This window comes from Oncorhynchus mykiss, chromosome 6, assembly GCF_013265735.2.
Source record: "Oncorhynchus mykiss isolate Arlee chromosome 6, USDA_OmykA_1.1, whole genome shotgun sequence".
Classification (NCBI taxonomy): domain Eukaryota; kingdom Metazoa; phylum Chordata; class Actinopteri; order Salmoniformes; family Salmonidae; genus Oncorhynchus; species Oncorhynchus mykiss.
The window spans coordinates 4,524,862-4,547,892 of record NC_048570.1 but is presented as its reverse complement, the minus strand read 5'-3'; the positions used below and the strand labels follow the sequence as shown (position 1 = coordinate 4,547,892).

At 40.0% G+C, this 23,031-nt stretch overlaps 1 protein-coding gene across 2 annotated transcripts in view; it reads right to left on the bottom strand.

Annotated features, from left to right (window-relative positions):
• Positions 1 to 23,031, bottom strand: part of LOC110525072 (sodium-dependent phosphate transporter 2) — a 135,879-nt gene that overhangs the window by 35,468 nt on the left and 77,380 nt on the right. For both annotated transcript variants that reach the window (XM_036979238.1, XM_036979239.1), the window contains exon 7: positions 4,899 to 5,141. In XM_036979238.1, the coding sequence (XP_036835133.1) occupies positions 4,899 to 5,141 (243 nt within the window). The remainder of the gene's footprint in view (positions 1 to 4,898; positions 5,142 to 23,031) is intronic.

The following is a 23,031-nucleotide window of genomic DNA, read 5'->3' as shown; positions in this document are numbered from 1 at the left end:
GCAACGACAACAACGATAGCAACGACAACAACGACAACAACGACAGCAACGACAGCAACGATAGCAACGACAACAACGATAGCAACGATAGCAACGATAGCCGACAACCCTGAATGCAATGCAAACTTAGGATGGACGCGACTACGAGCTTTCTCCAACCAGAGCTCCACAGCTCTGACGTTTGCAGTTTGGAACCGACGCTCGTTTCTTGGAGCCAAGCGCCACGGACAGCCTCCTGTTCCCCGCACTGCCCTAACAAAGGTGCACGACCCCCCCAAAACCCAGGGTGGACTGCAGGTTATACAGAGGTAGAGGGAGTGAACTGAGAAAGAGAGAGAAACAGTAGTTTAAGTAAGATGCTCATATCATGGTAGGGCGGGCGGACGGTGGTTAACATGTTCAGACAACGAAAAAACTGTTGGTTGGAGTGGAATCTCAGTAACTGGGAGTCGAGTCCTGCTGGACAGTTATGGTAGGAAGGAAGGTTTGTGGTTTCTAGAAGGGACATAGAAGCACATCATTTAGGATATACATCGTCATGATAAAACAGTGGCATATGCTGTATGTTGGGGGCGTGTCAGAACTGAGCTAAACTGTATAATAGCCCCCCCCCAAGGTGAGGATGAAGATCCTAACTTAGACTGTATATAATAGCCCCCCCCCAGACTGTATTACAGATTCTGGATGGACAGGGAAACATGGCTTGCCTTAAAAAGTCTTGTCCATAGCTGCCATTTTAATATTATATATATAATAATATAATATATAATATTCATATTTTCACCTTAAAATTTCAAATATGTTGGACAGCCTTTCCTGTCCATGGGAGATTTTTTATTTCATTTAGGCAAGTCAGTCAAAAACAGATTATTATTTTACAATGAAGGCCTACCCCCCCCCCCCCCAGGCCAAACTCTCTCTCCCGGACGACGCTGGGCCAATTGTGCGCCGCCCTATTGGACTCCGGATCACAGCCGGTTGTCATACAGCCCGGTAATTGAACCAGGGCCTGTAGTGACACCTCTAGCACTGAGATGCAGTGTCTTAAGACAGCTGAACCTCTCTGGACTTCGTCACCTGGCTGACAGTGGACCGTTTCAGATCTAAAAGACAGGTCACCTGGAGCACCTAAAAGGATCTGCTGGAGGTGAACCAATCACAGCAGTGGTGTTGGTCAGGTGGCCCACTCCCTTCTCATAGTCTCCTGAGGGTCGGGAAAACTAAATAGATTAATTGAAAAGGCACACTGTTAGGATGGGATTAGATGAACCCTAAACTAATAAACTATTTAAAAAATATATATATATATATATATATATATATATATATATATATATATATATATATATATAAAAAAAAAATAACTGGTTTAAACTTCTAACCAGGCAACATCCCCCTTACAGTCTCTGGTACTGTTCCCTGTGGGATTGGAATCATTCACTGTTTTAAGTCATCTGACCATGACGAACATTTAATTTAGAATGTAATATCAGCTCCTTCAGAAGAATGTGAAGCCCGTAGTAGATATGAGGTGGATGGAAGCAAGAGGAGATTGTAAACTGTAACCCACCTGGAAGCCAAAGCCGGGCCCGGGCTGAAGCTCTTGATTCGTCTGGCTCAACCAAGAGGTGATGCGGTGCGGTCCAGCCGAGGCCACTATGAAGGAGATAGGAGACCACGTGACACCTAGGGTGTAGACAGGGGGAGATGAATGGGAAGGAAAGGGAGCGTATCTGTATGTCGTGTGATGTCAATATAAGGTCAAGTCAAATGTGTGTGTGTCTCTGACTACTTGTCAGTCAGTTGCTACTCAAAGCATTGTCTACCTCGGTCAGTAGAGCGTTGCATGGCGATGAACTTGGCTCTGAATTCTGCTGGCGGACTTCTTCCTGGGACTCAGGGGGGTGGGGGGGGGGGGGGGGGGTCAGCAGACCCAGGGGTGAAGGACAGCAGGAGGATCTGATAGGTGCTCACCTCTCCTGCAATAGAAGTGTTGAATGTAGAATAAAGCATCGCTCATGGTGATTGGATGTCAAATAAATAAACAAATAAATCCTGGCCAATAGTTGAGAAGAGATGCTGTCGCTAGGCTAAGCCCAGATCTGTATGTCCACTCAACCACATTTATTAATCATGGACCAGAGGGTCAATCTGAAGGTATAGACAGGATGAGGGAGAGAGACAATTCACCATCAGAGTAGGAATGCTGATCTAGGATCAGGTCCACATAATGTCCATATAATCCTAGTATTCATTATGATCTTACCTTTTGCGAATTCTTAGTCTGGATTGTTCCCTTGGGTCAAAGTGGACTCTGTATATTAATGAAATATGATTAGCATTGTAAATCCATATGTACATGTACTAGCTAGCTAGCTAGCACTGTAGTAGTACCTAATATAGGATAGTTGTTATTAGCTATTATAGATTAACGTCATGATGATAAGCTCCTTCTACATGTGATCCAGTATTAAAGTTGACCTCCAGTGGCCACCACAACTCCTCCAGCCACATCTGGAAGGCCAAGACAGACAAACAGGGAGACAGGCAGACAGACAGGGGCAGGCAGACAGACAGGGGCAGGCAGACAGACAGGGGCAGGCAGACAGGGGCAGGCAGGCAGAGCTGGCAGACAAACAGACATACAGATGCAAACAAACAGGGAGACAGGCAGGCAGACAAGCTGGCAGACAGACAAACAGGGCAGACAGACAGACAGACAGGGCAGACAGACAGACAGACAGACAGAGCTGGGCAAAATAGACAAAATGCGAAACAAATGTTGCTATTTATAAGTTGCACCTCCGTCACTGGGTCGCGTCATGCTATCATTAGGAACGTTCTCAAGCCACCCTCTGCCAGCGGCGACACAGTAGCGCCCAAAAGATGTGATAGATGGAGGCTATGACTGTTTTTTGTCTAAACAACACTATAGTGGAATTAAAATATATAATGACATTGCTAAAATAGGCAAACTTTGCCGCCATCAGGTCGTCAAATGGATTGCAACGCTGTCATTAGCTAGCAAAGTTAATCAAAAATATATAGCAATGCTAATGTTGACGTTACCTAGCTAAACATTTGTGTGGTCTACCCTCAATCTTAGCTAGCTAGCTAACGTGGTACTGCATCTAATGTCAAGCTGGCTACATCAAAATGATGACAAAAGGTTTTCTTTCTACTCCTTTTGCAATACTATTGTATTTCCAAGCCACTTGAATGCACTTTTGAGTTCTTGAGAATAGCCATAGCTAGCTACCATAGCCATCCCCTCAAGAGCAGATCATTTCAGTTCATCATTTATATAGCTTGCTAGCTAGCTAGATGGCTGTGCTATAAATTATAGAATCATGCTAGGGCAATTGTTTCAATGCACCTTCTAAATGTGAAATTACAAGACAAAAAGGACACTTACCTAAACTGTTCCTCTTTGTATCCTCTTGGTTGTGAAGGTAGAGTAGCTAGCTAATCTCCTTTCCCAGAGGGGGGGACACTACACGACTTTCATAATCCTTCACATTAAACGACAACCACTACGAGATTCTTCACTTGGTGATGAGGATTCTCGATACCATACCGTCTCGCCAACGCAATAATGTGATTAGACTGTTAACATAGCTAGAACGAGCTGTGTCTCAAAGCAGCCTTAAACATCTTCAATGAGAAATTAATGTTTGCCATATACAGAGTTGAAATATCTAGCCACCATTTTGAATTGAATAACATTGCTTGCGAACTTCAGAGCTGTAAAGATTTGACAGGCAAGTACAAACGCATACTGGCCTGCACAGCCATGCACAAGAGCCCTGACCTCAACCCCATTGAACACCTTTCGGAAGAATTGGAACACTGACTGCGAGCCAGGCCTAATCGCCCAACATCAGTGCCCGACCTCACTAATGCTCTTGTGCCTGAGTGGAAGCAAGTCCCCGCAGCAATGTTTCAACATCTAGAGGAAAGCCTTCCCAGAAGAGTGGAGGCTGTTATAGCAGCAATGTTCCAACATCTAGTGGAAAGCCTTCCCAGAAGAGTGGAGGCTGTTATAGCAGCAATGTTCCAACATCTAGTGGAAAGCCTTCCCAGAAGAGTGGAGGCTGTTATAGCAGCAAAGGGGGGGGGGGGACCAACTCCATATTAATACCCATTATTTTGGAACGAGATGTTCGAAGAGCAGGTGTCCACATACACTACCTTACCAAAAGCATGTCAATATTTGAATTATTTATTTTATATAGTCCATTTTTACTCGTCTTTATCAAGGGTGTCAATAATTTCAAACCCCACTGTATGTACTTGTATGAATATTACAGTGTGTGTTGATACATATATAACCGTATATGGGCATATAACACATAGAAGTAACATATGTACAGGTAACTGCCAGAATAAAGGAAACACTTCAGTAAATGAGGGATGAAAAGTATTTTGAAAGCAGGTGCTTCCACACAGGTGTGGTTTCGGAGTTAATTAACCAATTAAAACATCCCATCATGCTTAGGGTCATGTATAAAAATGCCCAGTTGCCGATTATTTTGGCTATCATGGCTAGAAGAAGAGATCTCAGTGACTTTGAAAAAGAGGGGTCTCAAATGAGCATAGGGGGTTTAAAGGGTGTGTGTGTCTGTCAGTCACCTGATCTCAACCCAACTGAACACTTATGGGAGATTCTGGAGCTGCGCCTGAGACAGTGTTTTCCACCACTATCAACAAAACACCAAATTACGGAATGGCTCATGGAAGAATGGTGTCACATCCCTCCAATAGACACTTGTAGAAGCTATTCCTAAGCACATTAAAGCTGTTCTGGCAGCTCGTGGTGGCCCTATTAAGAACCTTTATGTTGGTGTTTCCCTTATTCTGGCAGTTACCTGTAGATTACCATTTATCATGGGACTGACCATAGACACGTCCTTTGGGCAGGGCAGTGCCTCCGTTGGCCAGGCTGTTGAGCTCTCCGGTGGACTCTCCTCTCCGTGACTCTCCTCCGGTACCACCCGTTAACGGCAGCACGGCGTCGTCTGTCCCCTTGGCGCCCGGTAGCTCCTTGAACACGGGAAGCTCCTCCTCTTCCTCCTCAGGGATCTGTTCTAAGGACTCGTCTGAGATCCTGGACAGGGCAGCTCGCTCCTTCTTTATTCGACCTGACCGGGGGGGGGGACGGTGACAACACATTTACACACACATACACACTGTACACACATACTGTCGCAACTCATTAAAGAACTACGACAAGGCTCCTTTCTTCTGCCTGACCAGTGAGGAGACTGTCAGGATGATACGTACACAATAGCAATAATAATAATAATACAATAAATAATACTATTAACAATAATAATAAATACTATTAACAGTAATAAATAATACTATTTACAATAATAATACTTTTTACAATAATACTCCTATTAATATGAATACATAATACTGTTATTATAATACATAATACTATAAATAATAATACTAATAATAAAATGAATAAATAATACTATTAGCAATAATAATCTAATTAATGATAATATTACATACTACTATCAATAATAATAAATAATAAATATTAACAATAATATTAATAATAATAATACATAATAATAACTGTTAATAATACTACTGTTAATAATTATAAATAATACTATCAATAATAGCAATAATAATATAAATAATACTAATATTATTAATACTAATAATGATATTAATAATACCACCAATAATAATAATAATATTAATAATACTAGTAATAATACTAATAATACTATTAATAATAATATTAATAATACTACTAACACATACTGCCACTATTATTAATAATACTAATAATATTAATAATAATAGTAATAATAATAATATTAATATTAATAATATTAATAATACTGCTAATACATACTGCCACTACTACTAATAATAATACTAATAATACTAATAATACCACCAATAATACTACTAATAATATTAATAATACGAGTAATAATACTACTGATAATATTAATAATAATATTGATAATACTACTAATACATACTGCCACTACTACTACTAATAATACTAATAATATTAATAATACTAGTAATAATAATACTAATCATGTTAATAATAATATTAATAATACTACTAAAACATACTGCCACTGCTAATAATACTACTACTAAAAATATTAACAATACTAATAGTAATAATGCTATTAATTATACTATGGATAATGCTATTAATAATACTATGGATAATGCTATTAATAACACTATGGATAATGCTATTAATAATACTATGGATAATGCTATTAACAATACTATGGATAATGCTATTAATAATACTATGGATAATGCTATTAATAATACTATGGATAATGCTATTAATAATACTATGGATAATGCTATTAATAATACTATGGATAATGCTATTCATAATACTATGGATAATGCTATTCATAATACTACTATTATTAATATATTAAACTCTCAAAGTGCTCTAAAGCAACAACATAAAACAAGCAATTAAAAAACAACTGTAATCATCAAGAGTAGATGGGACGGTCAAGAGTAGATGGGACGGTCAAGAGTAGATGGGACGGTCAAGAGTAGATGGGACGGTCAAGAGTAGATGGGACGGTCAAGAGTAGATGGGACGGTCAAGAGTAGATGGGACGGTCAAGAGTAGATGGGACGGTCAAGAGTAGATGGGACGGTCAAGAGTAGATGGGACGGTCAAGAGTAGATGGGACGGTCAAGAGTAGATGGGACGGTCAAGAGTAGATGGGACGGTCAAGAGTAGATGGGACGGTCAAGAGTAGATGGGACGGTCAAGAGTAGATGGGACGGTCAAGAGTAGATGGGACGGTCAAGAGACTAAATGTTGAGAAAGTTCATGGCTTGATTGACATATACACACTGGTATGATGATATGCACACACACACAGAAATATAGGTCTAGAAAAGCATTGGACATTTGGGTCATTTAGCAGACACTCTTATCCAGAGCCACTCACAGCTAGTTAGCTAACTTAAGATACTGTAGCTAGGTGGGACAACTACATCTCAGTTAGTTAGCTACTTTAAGATACTGTAGCTAGGTGGGACAACCACATCTCAGTTAGTTAGCTACCATAAGATACTGTAGCTAGGTGGGACAACCACATCACAGTTAGTGCATTCATCTTAAGATATCTAGGTGAGACAACTACATATCACAGTTAGTTAGCTACCTGAAGATACTGTAGCTAGATGGGACAACCACATCTCAGTTACTGCATTCATCTTAAGATATCTAGGTGAGACAACTACATATCACAGTTGGTTGCATTCATCTTAAGATAGCTAGATGGGACAAACACATATTAGTTAGTGCATTCATCTTAAGATAGTTAGATGGGACAAACACATATTAGTTAGTGCATTCATCTTAAGATAGCTAGATGGGACAAACACATATTAGTTAGTGCATTCATCTTAAGATAGCTAGATGGGACAAACACATATTAGTTAGTGCATTCATCTTAAGATAGTTAGATGGGACAAACACATATTAGTTAGTGCATTCATCTTAAGATAGCTAGATGGGACAAACACATATGCGACTTGTTTCAGGAAGTTAGGCGTACAGTATGTCACAAGTCACAACTTCACAGGCTATTTGAACGTGTATTACATTTTTTTATATCAAAATGCGTTTTTTGGGGCAGAAATGCCTTCTGGAACATTTTAACTTTCATGTGCATTAATAACACACTTGTATAAATGAATAAAGTAGTTAATATTACAAGCCTAGATGCCACAGAACAAGTCAGAAACCTTCCCGCTACCCATGATTGGCTGAGATAATGAATGGGCTGGACATGCAGAGAGATGAGTTTCGGATTGGTCTGCCGTGTAGCGTCTTCTGTCTATAAAATGAGCTGCTCATAATGCATAATCCTTTCTACTGCATTTTTCCCCCCCGAAACGTATAACGTTAGCCATGGAGAACTACAAATGTGTTGCTATTGCTCTCAATAACATTGCTGCCCTGAAATTATCAGGCGCTATCGACAAAACGTCCGTGGGAAAAAGTTGTGATGGACTACTTCCACGAGGACGATTCTTATGGCATTGCAAAGGTCAGTGTGAACCAGAGTGACTTGACACAACGGGCCAAGTAAGCTGTACAAACAAAATGGAAACGATACAGAACGTTTTATTTAATAAAAAGGGGTTGCAGTAAGGGTCAAGCTTCAGTTTCAGATAGTATACGTTTCTGATTTTGTCAGAAAGCTGTTTTCATTGCAAGTTAAAGCTTAATTGTTAGCTAGCTAGCTAATGTTAGGTGGCTGGCTCTCTAGCTAACAGTACGTGTATGATCTGTGGAGTAATATCTCAGAAAGCTATTTGCATTGCTAGTTATAGCCTAATGGTAGCTAGTTAACATTGAACCTAATTGGTGACAATCTGTTCGTATTGCTAGTACTCTCAAATAAAATTGTATTTGTCACATGCACCGAATACAACAGGTGTAGACCTTACAGTGAAATGCTTACTTAAACAACAATGCAGTGCAAGATATAGAGTTAAGAAAATATTGTGGAGGTCTCCCGAGTGGCGCAGCTGTCTAAGGTACTGCATTGCAGCGCTAACTGCGTTACTACAGACCCTGGTTCGATTCCAGACTGTGTCGCAGCCGGCCACGCCCGGGAGGCCAATGAAGCGGCGCACAAATGGCCCAGTGTCGTCCGGGTTAGGGGAGAGTTTGGCCGGCCGGGTTGTCCTTGTCCCAACGCGCTCTAGAGACTTCTTTGGCGGGCCGGGCGCAATTCACGCTGACACGGTCGCCAGGTGAACAGTGTTTCCTCCGACACATTGGTGCTTCTGGGTTAAGCGAGCATTGTGTCAAGAAGCAGTGCGGCTTGCCGGGGTCGTGTTTTGGAGGACGCACGCTTCTCCTGGGTCCGTACGGAGGTTGCAGCGAAGGAACAAGACTAACTACCAATTGGGGAGAAGGGTAAAAACAATTTGGCTACGGAGAGCGTGATTACACAGTCATCCGGAATAGCTGGTGCTCTCATGTATGCTTCAGTGTTGCTTGCCTCGCAGTTGGTTTTCTCTTTGTAATAGTTTTTTTTCAAGCCCTTCCAACAAGCGTCAGAGCCGGTGTAGCAGAATTCAATCTTAGTCCTGTATTGACGCTTTGCCTGTTTGATGGTTTGTCTGAGGGCATAGAGGGATTTCTTATAAGCTTCCAGATTAGTGTCCCTCTCCTTGAAAGTGGCAGCTCTAGCTTTTAGCTCAGTGCGGATGTTGACTGTAATCCATGGCTTCTGGTTGGGATATGTACATAAGGTCACTGTGGGGACAACGTCATCAATGCACTTATTGATGAAGCCGGTGACTGAGGTGGTATACTCCTCAATGCCATTGGACGAATCCCGGAACATATTCCAGTCTGTGCTAGCAAAAACAGTTCTGTAGCGTAGCATCCGCATCATCTGACCACTTCCGTATTGAGTGAGGTCACTGGTACTTCCTGCTTAAATTTTTGCTTGTAAGCAGGAATCAGGAGGATATAATTATAGTCAGATTTGCCAAATGGAGGGCGATGGAGAGCTTTGTATGTGTCTCTGTGTGTGGAGTAAAGGTGGTCTCGAGTTTTTTTCCCCTCTGGTTGCACGTGATATGATGATAGAAATGAGGTAAAACGGATTTAAATTTCCCTGCATTAAGGTCCCCGACCACTAGGAGCACAGCTTCTGGATGAGCATTTTCTTGTTTGTTTATTACTACGAATGCTACGAATAATATAGATGAGGACTTTTGGTAGATAGTGTGGTCTACAGCTTATCATGAGGTACTCTACCTCAGGTAGAAATACGTCGAAACTTCTATAATATTAATATGCAAGCACAGGTTACACCTGAAGCATGAGGACCTGCAGCGAGTGGTGAACTTCATCAACAACTACACAGAGGATAATGTAATAGTAATACCAGGACACCACCAAGGACAAAAACACTTTGGTGGAAAGCTGCTGCCATCTCATGTAACAAAAGCAGGGGTGTGGTGTCCCTACAAGGAATCGAAGACAACACTGTATGTATGTACTGTATGTAAAGCATAAACATTATGATTATTTAATTGACCTCCCAAACATGATTGCCACTATTTTTATTGATCTCACATTATTTCTGTATTTTCTAGAGGTAGATAGGTCTGTCTTCCTTCAGGAATCTGTGGAGAAAATTGCTGCCCCATATCTCAAGCACTAAGCCCAGGACAGACCTGTGATGTCAGTGACAGAGGAACAACTACCAATCTGCCAGAAGCTGTTAAGTCAGCCAAGCTGAAGAACCAAGAGCAGCATCTCCTGCTGGTTCAGAGTGAGCGGTCTGTCCACCAGAAGATGGTTGCTGACTGCTAGACCACCAGTCAAGACCTGCAGTTGTCTCTGGGGGCTCTACTGAACCAGCAAGTAAAGACATCAGGATGCATTACAGCTTGGATTTTACTCAACAAGTAAGAAATGTTTCCTCCTTTATATATATATACACACAGTATCACTCAAACATTTTCCATTATTTTTACTATTTTCTGCATGGTTGAATAATGGTGAAGACATCACTACGAAATAACACATACGGAATCATGTAGTAACCAAAAAAGTGTTAAACAAATGCGTTTGTGGGTGGTATACAAGGTAGGGGAAAGCGAAAAGTTACAAGTAGAAATCCTCGAGCTGACAGGCACACCTGTTAATTGAAATGCATTCCAGGTGATTACATCATGAAACTGGTTGAGAGAATGCCAAGTGTGAGCAAAGCTGTCATCAAGGCAAAGGATGGCTACTTTGAAGAATCTCAAATGGGGCGGCAGGGTAGCCTAGTGGTTAGAGCGTTGGACTAGTAACCGTAAGGTTGCAAGTTCAAACCCCCAAGCTGACACGGTACAAATCTTTCATTCTGCCCCCGAACAAGGCAGTTCCTAGGCCGTCATTGAAAGTAAGAATTTGTTCTTAACTGACTTGCCTAGTTAAATAAAAGTAAAATAAATAAATACATTTCAATTCAGGCAAATACAGAAGATGGTATTTTACCAAATAAGGTGAAGTCCATATTATGCCAAGAACAGCTCAAATAAGCAAAAATTAGGTCAGTCACAAGGGAAAATTTCAAGAACTTTGAAAGTTTCTTCAAGTGCAGTCGCAAAATCCATCAAGTGTTATGATGAAACTGGCTCTCATGAGGACCGCCACAAGAAAGGACGACCCAGAGTCACCTCTGCTGCAGAGGTTATGTTCATTAGAGTTAACTGGCTCTCGTGAGGACCGCCACAGGAAAGGAAGACCCAGAGTCACCTCTGCTGCAGAGGATAAGTTCATTAGAGTTACCAGCCTCAGAAATTGCAGCCCAAATAAATGCTTCACAGAGTTCAAGTAAAATACACATCTCAACATCAACTGTTCAGAGGAGACTGTGTGAATCAGGCCTTCATGGTCGAATTGCTGCAAAGAAACCACTACTAAAGGACACCAATAAGAAGAGACTTTATTGGGCCAAGAAACACAAGCAATGGACATTAGAACAGTGGAAATCTGTCCTTTGTTTTGAAGAGTCCAAATTAGAGATTTTTGGTTCCAACCGCCATGTCTTTGTGAGATACAGAGTAGGTGAACAAATTATCTCTGCATGTGTGGTTCCCACTGTGAAGCATGGAGGAGGAGGTGTGATGCACACTTAACCAGCATGGCTACCACAGCATTCTGCAGCGATACACCATCCCACCTGGTTTGCGCTTAGAGGGACTATGGTTTGTTTTTCAACAGGACAATGACCCAACACACCTCCAGGCTGTGTAAGAGCTATTTGACAAAGAGGGAGAGGGATGGAGTGCTGCATCAGATGACCTGGCCTCCACAATACCCAACCTCAACCCAAATGAGATGGTTTGGGGTGAGTTTGACCGCAGAGTGAAGGAAAAGCAGCCAACACAGTGCTCAGCATATGTGGGAACTCCTTCAAGACTGTTGGAAAAGTATTCCAGGTGAAGCTGGTTGAGAGAATACCAAGAGTGTGCTAAGCTGTCATCAAGGGAAAGAATATCAAATATAAAAATATACTTTGATTTGTTTAAAACCTTTTTGGTTACTACATGATTCCATATGTGTTATTTCATAGTTTTGACGTCTTCACTATTATTCTACAATGTAGAAAATAGTACAAATAAAGAAAAAGTAGGCGTGTCCAAACTTTTGACTGGTACTCTGTATATGGGAAGCAGGCAAATGCCGTTCACTGAGCTGTAAAGACACACTGACAGGGGTGAGACAATTCATTTTAATTTATCTTAATGTTATTTTGTTGTTGTTTGCAGGTGCACTATCCTTCTGACCCTATGTAGCCAGGTCCCATCTACTATCCTTCTGACCCTATATAGCCAGGTGCCATCTACTATCCTTCTGACCCAGGTCCCATCTACTATCCTTCTGACCCTATGTAGCCAGGTCCCATCTACTATCCTTCTGACCCTATGTAGCCAGGTCCCATCTACTATCCTTCTGACCCTATGTAGCCAGGTCCATCTACTATCCTCCTGACCCAGGTCCCAACTACTATCCTTCTGACCCAGGTCCATCTCCTATCCTTCTGACCCTATGTAGCCAGGTCCCATCTACTATCCTTCTGACCCTATGTAGCCAGGTCCATCTACTATCCTTCTGACCCAGGTCCCAACTACTATCCTTCTGACCCAGGTCCATCTACTATCCTTCTGACCCTATGTAGCCAGGTCCCATCTACTATCCTCCTGACCCAGGTCCCATCTACTATCCTTCTGACCCAGGTCCCATCTGCTATCCTTCTGACCCAGGTCCCATCTACTATCCTTCTGACCCAGGTCCATCTACTATCCTTCTGACCCAGGTCCATCTACTATCCTTCTGACCCTATGTAGCCAGGTCCCATCTACTATCCTTCTGACCCAGGTCCATCTACTTTCCTTCGGACCCAGGTCCCATCTACTATCCTTCTGACCCAGGTCCCGTCTACTATCCTTCTGACCCTATGTAGCCAGGTCCCATCTACTATCCTTCTGACCCTATGTAGCCAGGTCCCATCTACTATCCTCCTGACCCTATGTAGCCAGGTCCATCTACTATCCTCCTGACCCTATGTAACCAGGTCCCATCTACTATCCTTCTGACCCAGGTCCCGTCTACTATCCTTCTGACCCTATGTAGCCAGGTCCCATCTACTATCCTTCTGACCCTATGTAGCCAGGTCCCATCTACTATCCTCCTGACCCTATGTAGCCAGGTCCATCTACTATCCTTCTGACCCTATGTAACCAGGTCCCATCTACTATCCTTCTGACCCAAGTCCCGTCTACTATCCTTCTGACCCTATGTAGCCAGGTCCCATCTACTATCCTTCTGACCCAGGTCCCATCTCCTATCCTTCTGACCCTATGCAGCCAGGTCCCGTCTACTTTTTAACTCCTCAGAAGTGTGGCTTGTTTGGTGTCAGCTGTGAAGGAAAATCACAACAAGTCAACTACTTCATTGATGAAGGCAGCAGCGCAGTCATCAACTACATGCACCATTTCTTCACCAACTACGGAGTTGGGGAGACACGTGAACTGTGATAACTACAGTGGCCAAAACAGGAACAAGTTTGTTCTCTGGTATTGTGTCTGATGGACCATGCACAACTTCACCACACTCTGGCCCTTCACTTCCTGATCACAGGCCACACCAAGTCCCCCCCCCCCCCCCCCCCCCCCCCCGACTAGTGCCCTCGGCCTCATCAAGCGGCGCTTCAGAAAGACCAGAGTGAACACTTTGTCTGAGATGGCTGCTGCTGTGAAGGACAGCACTGTGACAGGGGTCAACATCCCATAGTTGGTTGGACTGGAGGATGGTACCGTACCAGCACTTTAGGTGAGGTATGAGGTTATTTTTCTTATCTAAACTCGGAAGGTGAATTGATGTTGTGCAAGGTTTTAATGTCTTCTACATTTTGTTTTGTTATTTCCTGTTTTACAGCTTCGATGCTCTGAAGCCTGGTGTTGTTGTCGCCAAGGAGCGTTGGGACTTAGTCGGGACCAGGTTTCAACTGCTGCACAACGCTGACGTCCTTCCTCCCATAGATGGTCTGCCTGTACAAGCACCACCTGGACTGGACACGGCTAGACAAACGTATCTTTTGAGAAGATCAGAGAGTTTTGCGACAAAGAAGCTACGGACATCACATGCCCTGCAACGAAAGTCAATGGCAGGAAAGAAACAGGCTCTCCGAAAATAGATTCCCTTGTTCATGCGTGGTTCGGACGGACCAGTTCATCACTGGGGGAAAGGTCCCAGTCCTCAGCACTATCAGCAGTGCCTCTATTCACATAACTCTCTCCTTACACACACGCTATAAGTTACTGCTACTAGATATTATTTTATCCTGCTGCTCAGCTACATTACCCCTGATTATAATGCTTACCTCATCAATCACCAGTATCACTGATATATTCTTGTACGTACTTTCTTTTATTTTATTCCCTACTGACATTGATACTTGTTCATTTTTCTCCTTTATATTGATATTGCCAGAATGCAAGTAACCATTTCGCGGAGACAACAGTAGATCACAGTCAGCCATCTTAAGAGAGCTACTGTAGGTGGAACAACCATAGTACTCAGTCACAGTACATTTTTAGAGACAAGCGGACAGTTTGCGGAGGGAAGTGTGTTGTGATTGACAAAGCATCTGTCTGTCTGTTGTGTTTGTGTTGATCTGGTTGTGTTTATGCCTGTGGAAAGAGCAGAGGGACCCTCTCCACTACGTTCCTGTTGGTGGAATGTTATGCAGCCGTCAGCTGATCTGGGGAGAGAGAGAAACCTAATCCTAACGTTTAGAAAGTGCTTAGCAACCACTCAATCAGAAACAGTTTGACTCTCACAGCAGCGGCAGTGTGTGTCTGTGTGTGTGTGTGTGTGTATGTTTGACCTTGACTTCAGCAGGCAACACTCACATTAGGACTTAATTACGCCTGCATACCAGAGTCATGTGTTTAGAGTCAAAACATTGAAGCTTCTGCATTATGATGCATTAACATGAAACTACAACATTCTATAACAGTCCTGTTAGAGCCTCATTAACATGACACTACAACATTCTATAACAGCCATGTTAGAGCCTCATTAACATGACACTACAACATTCTATAACAGTCATGTTAGAACCTCATTAACATGACACTACAACATTCTATAACAGTCATGTTAGAACCTCATTAACATGACAATACAACAGTCATGTTAGAGCCTCATTAACATGACACTACAACATTCTATAACAGTCATGTTAGAACCTCATTAACATGACACTACAACATTCTATAACAGTCATGTTAGAGCCTCATTAACATGACACTACAACATTCTATAACTGTCATGTTAGAACCTCATTAACATGACACTACAACATTCTATAACAGTCATGTTAGAGCCTCATTAACATGACACTACAACATTCTATAACTGTCATGTTAGAACCTCATTAACATGACACTACAACATTCTATAACAGTCATGTTAGAGCCTCATTAACATGACACTACAACATTCTATAACAGTCATGTTAGAACCTCATTAACATGACACTACAACATTCTATAACAGTCATGTTAGAACCTCATTAACATGACACTACAACATTCTATAACTGTCATGTTAGAACCTCATTAACATGACACTACAACATTCTATAACAGCCATGTTAGAACCTCATTAACATGACACTACAACATTCTATAACAGCCATGTTAGAACCTCATTAACATGACACTACAACATTCTATAACAGTCATGTTAAAACCTCATTAACATGACACTACAACATTCTATAACAGTCATGTTAGAACCTCATTAACATGACACTACAACAGCCATGTTAGAGGCTCATTAACATAACACTACAACATTCTATAACAGTCATGTTAGAACCTCATTAACATGACACTACAACATTCTATAACAGTCATGTTAGAACCTCATTAACATGACACTACAAAAGCCATGTTAGAACCTCATTAACATGACACTACAACATTCTATAACAGTCATGTTAGAACCTCATTAACATGACACTACAACAGCCATGTTAGAGCCTCATTAACATAACACTACAACATTCTATAACAGTCCTGTTAGAGCCTCATTAACATGACACTACAACATTCTATAACAGTCATGTTAAAACCTCATTAACATGACACTACAACATTCTATAACAGCCATGTTAGAACCTCATTAACATGACACTACAACATTCTATAACAGTCATGTTAGAACCTCATTAACATGACACTACAACATTCTATAACAGTCATGTTAGAGCCTCATTAACATGACACTACAACATTCTATAACAGTCATGTTAGAGCCTCATTAACATGACACTACAACATTCTATAACAGTCCTGTTAGAACCTCATTAACATGACACTACAACATTCTATAACAGTCATGTTAGAACTTCATTAACATGACACTACAACATTCTATAACAGTCCTGTTAGAGCCTCATTAACATGACACTACAACATTCTATAACAGTCATGTTAGAGCCTCATTAACATGACACTACAACATTCTATAACAGTCCTGTTAGAGCCTCATTAACATGAAACTACAGCATTCTATAACAGTTATGTTAGAACCTCATTAACATGACACTACAACATTCTATAACAGTCCTGTTAGAGCCTCATTAACATGACACTACAACATTATATAACAGTCATGTTAGAGCCTCATTAACATGACACTACAACATTCTATAACAGTCATGTTAGAACCTCATTAACATGACACTACAACATTCTATAACAGTCATGTTAGAGCCTCATTAACATGAAACTACAACATTCTATAACAGTCATGTTAGAACCTCATTAACATGACACTACAACATTCTATAACAGTCATGTTAGAACCTCATTAACATGACACTACAACATTCTATAACAGTCATGTTAGAACCTCATTAACATGACACTACAACATTCTATAACAGTCATGTTAGAACCTCATTAACATGACACTACAACATTCTATAACAGTCATGTTAAAACCTCATTAACATGACACTACAACATTCTATAACAGCCATGTTAGAACCTCATTAACATGACACTACAACATTCTATAACAGTCATGTTAGAACCTCATTAACATGACACTACAACATTCTATAACAGCCATGTTAGAACCTCATTAACATGACACTACAACATTCTATAACAGTCATGTTAGAGCCTCATTAACATGACACTACAACAACCATGTTAAAACCTCATTAACATAACACTACAACATTCTATAACAGTCATGTTAGAACCCCATTAACATGACACTACAACAGCCATGTTAAAACCTCATTAACATGACACTACAACATTCTATAACAGTCATGTTAGAACCTCATTAACATGACACTACAACATTCTATAACAGCCATGTTAGAACCTTATTAACATGACACTACAACATTCTATAACAGTCATGTTAGAACCTCATTAACATGACACTACAACATTCTATAACAGCCATGTTAGAGCCTCATTAACATGACACTACAACATTCTATAACAGTCATGTTAGAACCTCATTAACATGACACTCCAACATTCTATAACAGCCATGTTAGAACCTTATTAACATGACACTACAACATTCTATAACAGTCATGTTAGAGCCTCATTAACATGACACTACAACATTCTATAACAGTCATGTTAGAACCTCATTAACATGACACTACAACATTCTATAACAGTCATGTTAGAACCTCATTAACATGACACTACAACATTCTATAACAGTCATGTTAGAGCCTCATTAACATGACACTACAACATTCTATAACAGTCATGTTAGAACCTCATTAACATGACACTACAACATTCTATAACAGTCATGTTAGAACCTCATTAACATGACACTACAACATTCTATAACAGTCATGTTAGAACCTCATTAACATGACACTACAACATTCTATAACAGTCATGTTAGAGCCTCATTAACATGACACTACAACATTCTATAACAGTCATGTTAGAACCTCATTAACATGACACTACAACATTCTATAACAGTCATGTTAGAACCTCATTAACATGACACTACAACATTCTATAACAGTCATGTTAGAACCTCATTAACATGACACTACAACATTCTATAACAGTCATGTTAGAACCTCATTAACATGACACTACAACATTCTATAACAGTCATGTTAGAACCTCATTAACATGACACTACAACATTCTATAACAGTCATGTTAGAACCCCATTAACATGACACTACAACATTCTATAACAGTCATGTTAGAACCCCATTAACATGACACTACAACATTCTATAACAGTCATGTTAGAACCTCATTAACATGACACTACAACATTCTATAACAGTCATGTTAGAACCCCATTAACATGACACTACAACATTCTATAACAGTCATGTTAGAACCTCATTAACATGACACTACAACATTCTATAACAGTCCTGTTAGAACCCCATTAACATGACACTACAACATTCTATAACAGTCATGTTAGAACCTCATTAACATGACACTACAACATTCTATAACAGTCCTGTTAGAACCTCATTAACATGACACTACAACATTCTATAACAGTCCTGTTAGAACCTCATTAACATGACACTACAACATTCTATAACAGTCATGTTAGAACCCCATTAACATGACACTACAACATTCTATAACAGTCATGTTAGAGCCTCATTAACATGACACTACAACATTCTATAACAGTCATGTTAGAACCTCATTAACATGACACTACAACATTCTATAACAGTCCTGTTAGAACCTCATTAACATGACACTACAACATTCTATAACAGTCATGTTAGAGCCTCATTAACATGACACTACAACATTCTATAACAGTCATGTTAGAACCTCATTAACATGACACTACAACATTCTATAACAGTCATGTTAGAACCTCATTAACATGACACTACAACATTCTATAACAGTCATGTTAGAACCTCATTAACATGACACTACAACATTCTATAACAGTCATGTTAGAGCCTCATTAACATGACACTACAACATTCTATAACAGTCATGTTAGAAGCTCATTAACATGACACTACAACATTCTATAACAGTCATGTTAGAACCTCATTAACATGACACTACAACATTCTATAACAGTCATGTTAAAACCTCATTAACATGACACTACAACATTCTATAACAGTCATGTTAGAACTTCATTAACATGACACTACAACATTCTATAACAGTCATGTTAAAACCTCATTAACATGACACTACAACATTCTATAACAGTCATGTTAGAACCTCATTAACATGACACTACAACATTCTATAACAGTCATGTTAGAACCTCATTAACATGACACTACAACATTCTATAATAGTCATGTTAAAACCTCATTAACATGACACTACAACATTCTATAACAGTCATGTTAAAACCTCATTAACATGACACTACAACAGCCATGTTAGAACCTCATTAACATAAAACTACAACATTCTATAACAGTCATGTTAGAACCTCATTAACATGACACTACAACATTCTATAACAGCCATGTTAGAACCTCATTAACATGACACTACAACAGCCATGTTAGAACCTCATTAACATAAAACTACAACATTCTATAACAGCCATGTTAGAACCTCATTAACATGACACTACAACATTCTATAACAGCCATGTTAGAACCTCATTAACATGACACTACAACATTCTATAACAGCCATGTTAGAACCTCATTAACATGACACTACAACATTCTATAACAGCCATGTTAGAATCTCATTAACATGACACTACAACAGCCATGTTAGAACCTCATTAACATAAAACTACAACATTCTATAACAGTCATGTTAGAGCCTCATTAACATGACACTACAACATTCTATAACAGTCATGTTAGAGCCTCATTAACATGACACTACAACATTCTATAACAGTCATGTTAGAGCCTCATTAACATGACACTACAACATTCTATAACAGCCATGTTAGAATCTCATTAACATGACACTACAACAGCCATGTTAGAACCTCATTAACATGACACTACAACATTCTATAACAGTCATGTTAGAGCCTCATTAACATGACAATACAACATTCTATAACAGTCATTAAATATTTAAACAATGCTATGTTACTGAATGTCTAGATTTAGAACAAAATAAAACATTCTAAAAGTTGACGCAACTAACTGTCACTGTCAATTGAATTCTAGAGAGTTCTCGCAGGCCACGGTCGTGTTCAGTAAGTGCAAAGTGGAAGAATACAGTCAAACAGAGGGACCTCACTACCACTACGTAGTCCAATGATACCTACTGGAATATGGTACTACGCTCAGAGTTTATGGAGCTTACCAAGGATTGCATATTTCAAACTGGAAGCTTACTTTACCCTTCTGAACATACCAACCAAATGCATACCTACCTAATCTGAACACAAAGCAAACTTTATATACAGTGCATTTGGAAAGTATTCAGGGTCTGAATACTTATGTAAATGTGATATTTCATGTTTCAATTATTTATAGATTAGAGAAAAAAAAGAAGAAAAACAGTTTTTGCTTTGTCATTATGTGTGTGTAAATTGATGAGGGGGAAAAAAATATTTAATTTATAGTACTTTAGACTAGAAATGCATTGAGATACCGATCAGTCATTAACATGTCATGGCAACAAACGCTCCAGCTGAAATATTACTGCCACAATCCATAAATTAAATTGTGTGATGAAGCTAAGTTAAGTGTTAAGTGAAAACATTCTACCGGAATGGCAGTACAGTGGCATTCCCCAAATCAATACTTTGTAGAGCCACCTTTTGCAGCATTTACAGCTGCAAGTATCTTGGGGTATGTCTATATAAGCTTGGCACATCTAACCACTGGGATTTTTTTCCCGTTCTTCAAGGCAAAACTGCTCCAGCTCCTTCAAGTTGGATGGGTTCCTGCTGGTGTACAGCAATCTTTAAGTCATACCACAGATTCTCAATTGGATTGAGGTCTGGGCTTTGACTAGGCCATTCCAAGACATTTAAAAGTTTCCCCTTAAATCACTCGAGTGTTGCTTTAAAAGTATGCTTAGAGTCATTGTCCTGCTGGAAGGTGAACCTCCGTCCCAGTCTCAAATCTCTGGAAGACTGAAACAGGTTTCCCTCAAGAATTTCCCCTGTATTTAGCACCATCCATCATTCCTTCAATTCTGACCAGTTTCCCAGTCCCTGTCGATGGAAAACATCCCCACAGTATGATGCTGCCACCACCATGAGGTATTGGGTTTGCACCAGACATAGCGTTTTCCTTGATGGCCAAAAAGCTACATTTTAGTCTCATCTGACCAGAGGACCTTCTTCCATATGTTTGGGGAGTCTCCCACATGCCTTTTGGCGAACACCAAACATGTTTTCTTATTTCTTTCTTTAAGCAATGGCTTTTTTTCTGGCCACTCCTCCATAAAGCCCAGGTCTGTGGAGTGTATATGGCTTAAAGTGGTACTATGGACAGATACTCCAATCTCCGCTGTGGAGCTTTGCAGCTCCTTCAAGGTTATCTTTGGTTTCTTTGTCGTTTCTCTGATTAATGTCCTCCTTGCCTGGTCTGTGAGTTTTGGTGGGCGGCCCTCTCTTGGCAGGTTTGTTTTTGTTCCATATTCTTCCCATTTTTTTATAATGGATTTAATGGTGCTCCGTGTGATGTCAAAGTTTCTGATATTTTTTTATAACCCAACCCTGATCTGTACTTCTCCACTACTTTGTCCCTGACCTGTTTGGAGAGCTCCTTGGTCTTCATGGTGCCGCTTGTTTAGTGGTGCCCTTTGCTTAGTGGTGTTGCAGACTCTGGGGCCTTTCAGAACAGGTGTATATATACTGAGATCAAGTGGCAGATCATGTGACACTTAAATAAAGACCACCTGTGTGCAATCTAACTAATCACGTGACTTCTGGAGGTAATTGGTTGCACCAGATCTTATTTGGGGTGAATACATATGCACACAATACTTTTCCGTGTAATTTTTATTTTATTTTTTAAAAACAAGTTATTGTTGTAATTTCACTTAACCAATTTTGAATATTTTGTGTATGTCCACTACATGAAATACAAATAAAAATCTATTAAATTACAGGTTGTAATGCAACAAAATAGGAAAAACCCCAAGGGGGGGGGATGAAGGCACTGTACAACCCGGAATGAAGGGTTTGAAAGTTAATGCGCTGATTTTATTTACTTATTACTTTGATTGTAGATTCTAGCTTTATTATGATGATTATGAATGAAAAATTTGGTAGCCAAGCACGAGTTAGGCAAAGCCTAAATCGTCTAAACATGACGTTACATCTTCACGCCTGGAACAAAAATCTCCATTACCCAGGTTCCCATTAGAAGAGTAAATTGAATTAAACAAAAAAATTATAACTACAGGGAGCAGTTTGGAAAAAACTAATCCTGTGTGAATCATCCTTTGGAATAACACACATGCTTGGAAAATAATTACATAACCAACGTCTCTGGTAATACTAGTCTCGTCTGAATAGGTCTGTATAACACTGCAAAAAATAGGCTTATTGGCGTAGAGAGTCCGTCATGAAGAATGTGTATTGTTGTGTATTGTTAGATAATACTGCAGTGTTGGAGCTAGAAACACAAGCATTTCGCTACACCCGCAGTAATATCTGCTAAACATGTGTTACCCTAACCTTCACCACCAAACAAAACCCTAACCTTAACCACCAAACAAAACCCTAACCTTAACCACAAAAAAAACTAACTTTAACCACCAAACAAAACCCTAACCTTAACCACCAAACAAAACCCTAACCTTAACCACCAAACAAAACCCTAACCTTAACCACCAAACAAACCCCTAACCTTCACCACCAAAACAAAACCCTAACCTTCACCACCAAACAAAACCCTAACCTTAACCATGAAACAAAACCCTAACCTTAACCACAAAAAAAACTAACTTTAACCACCAAAC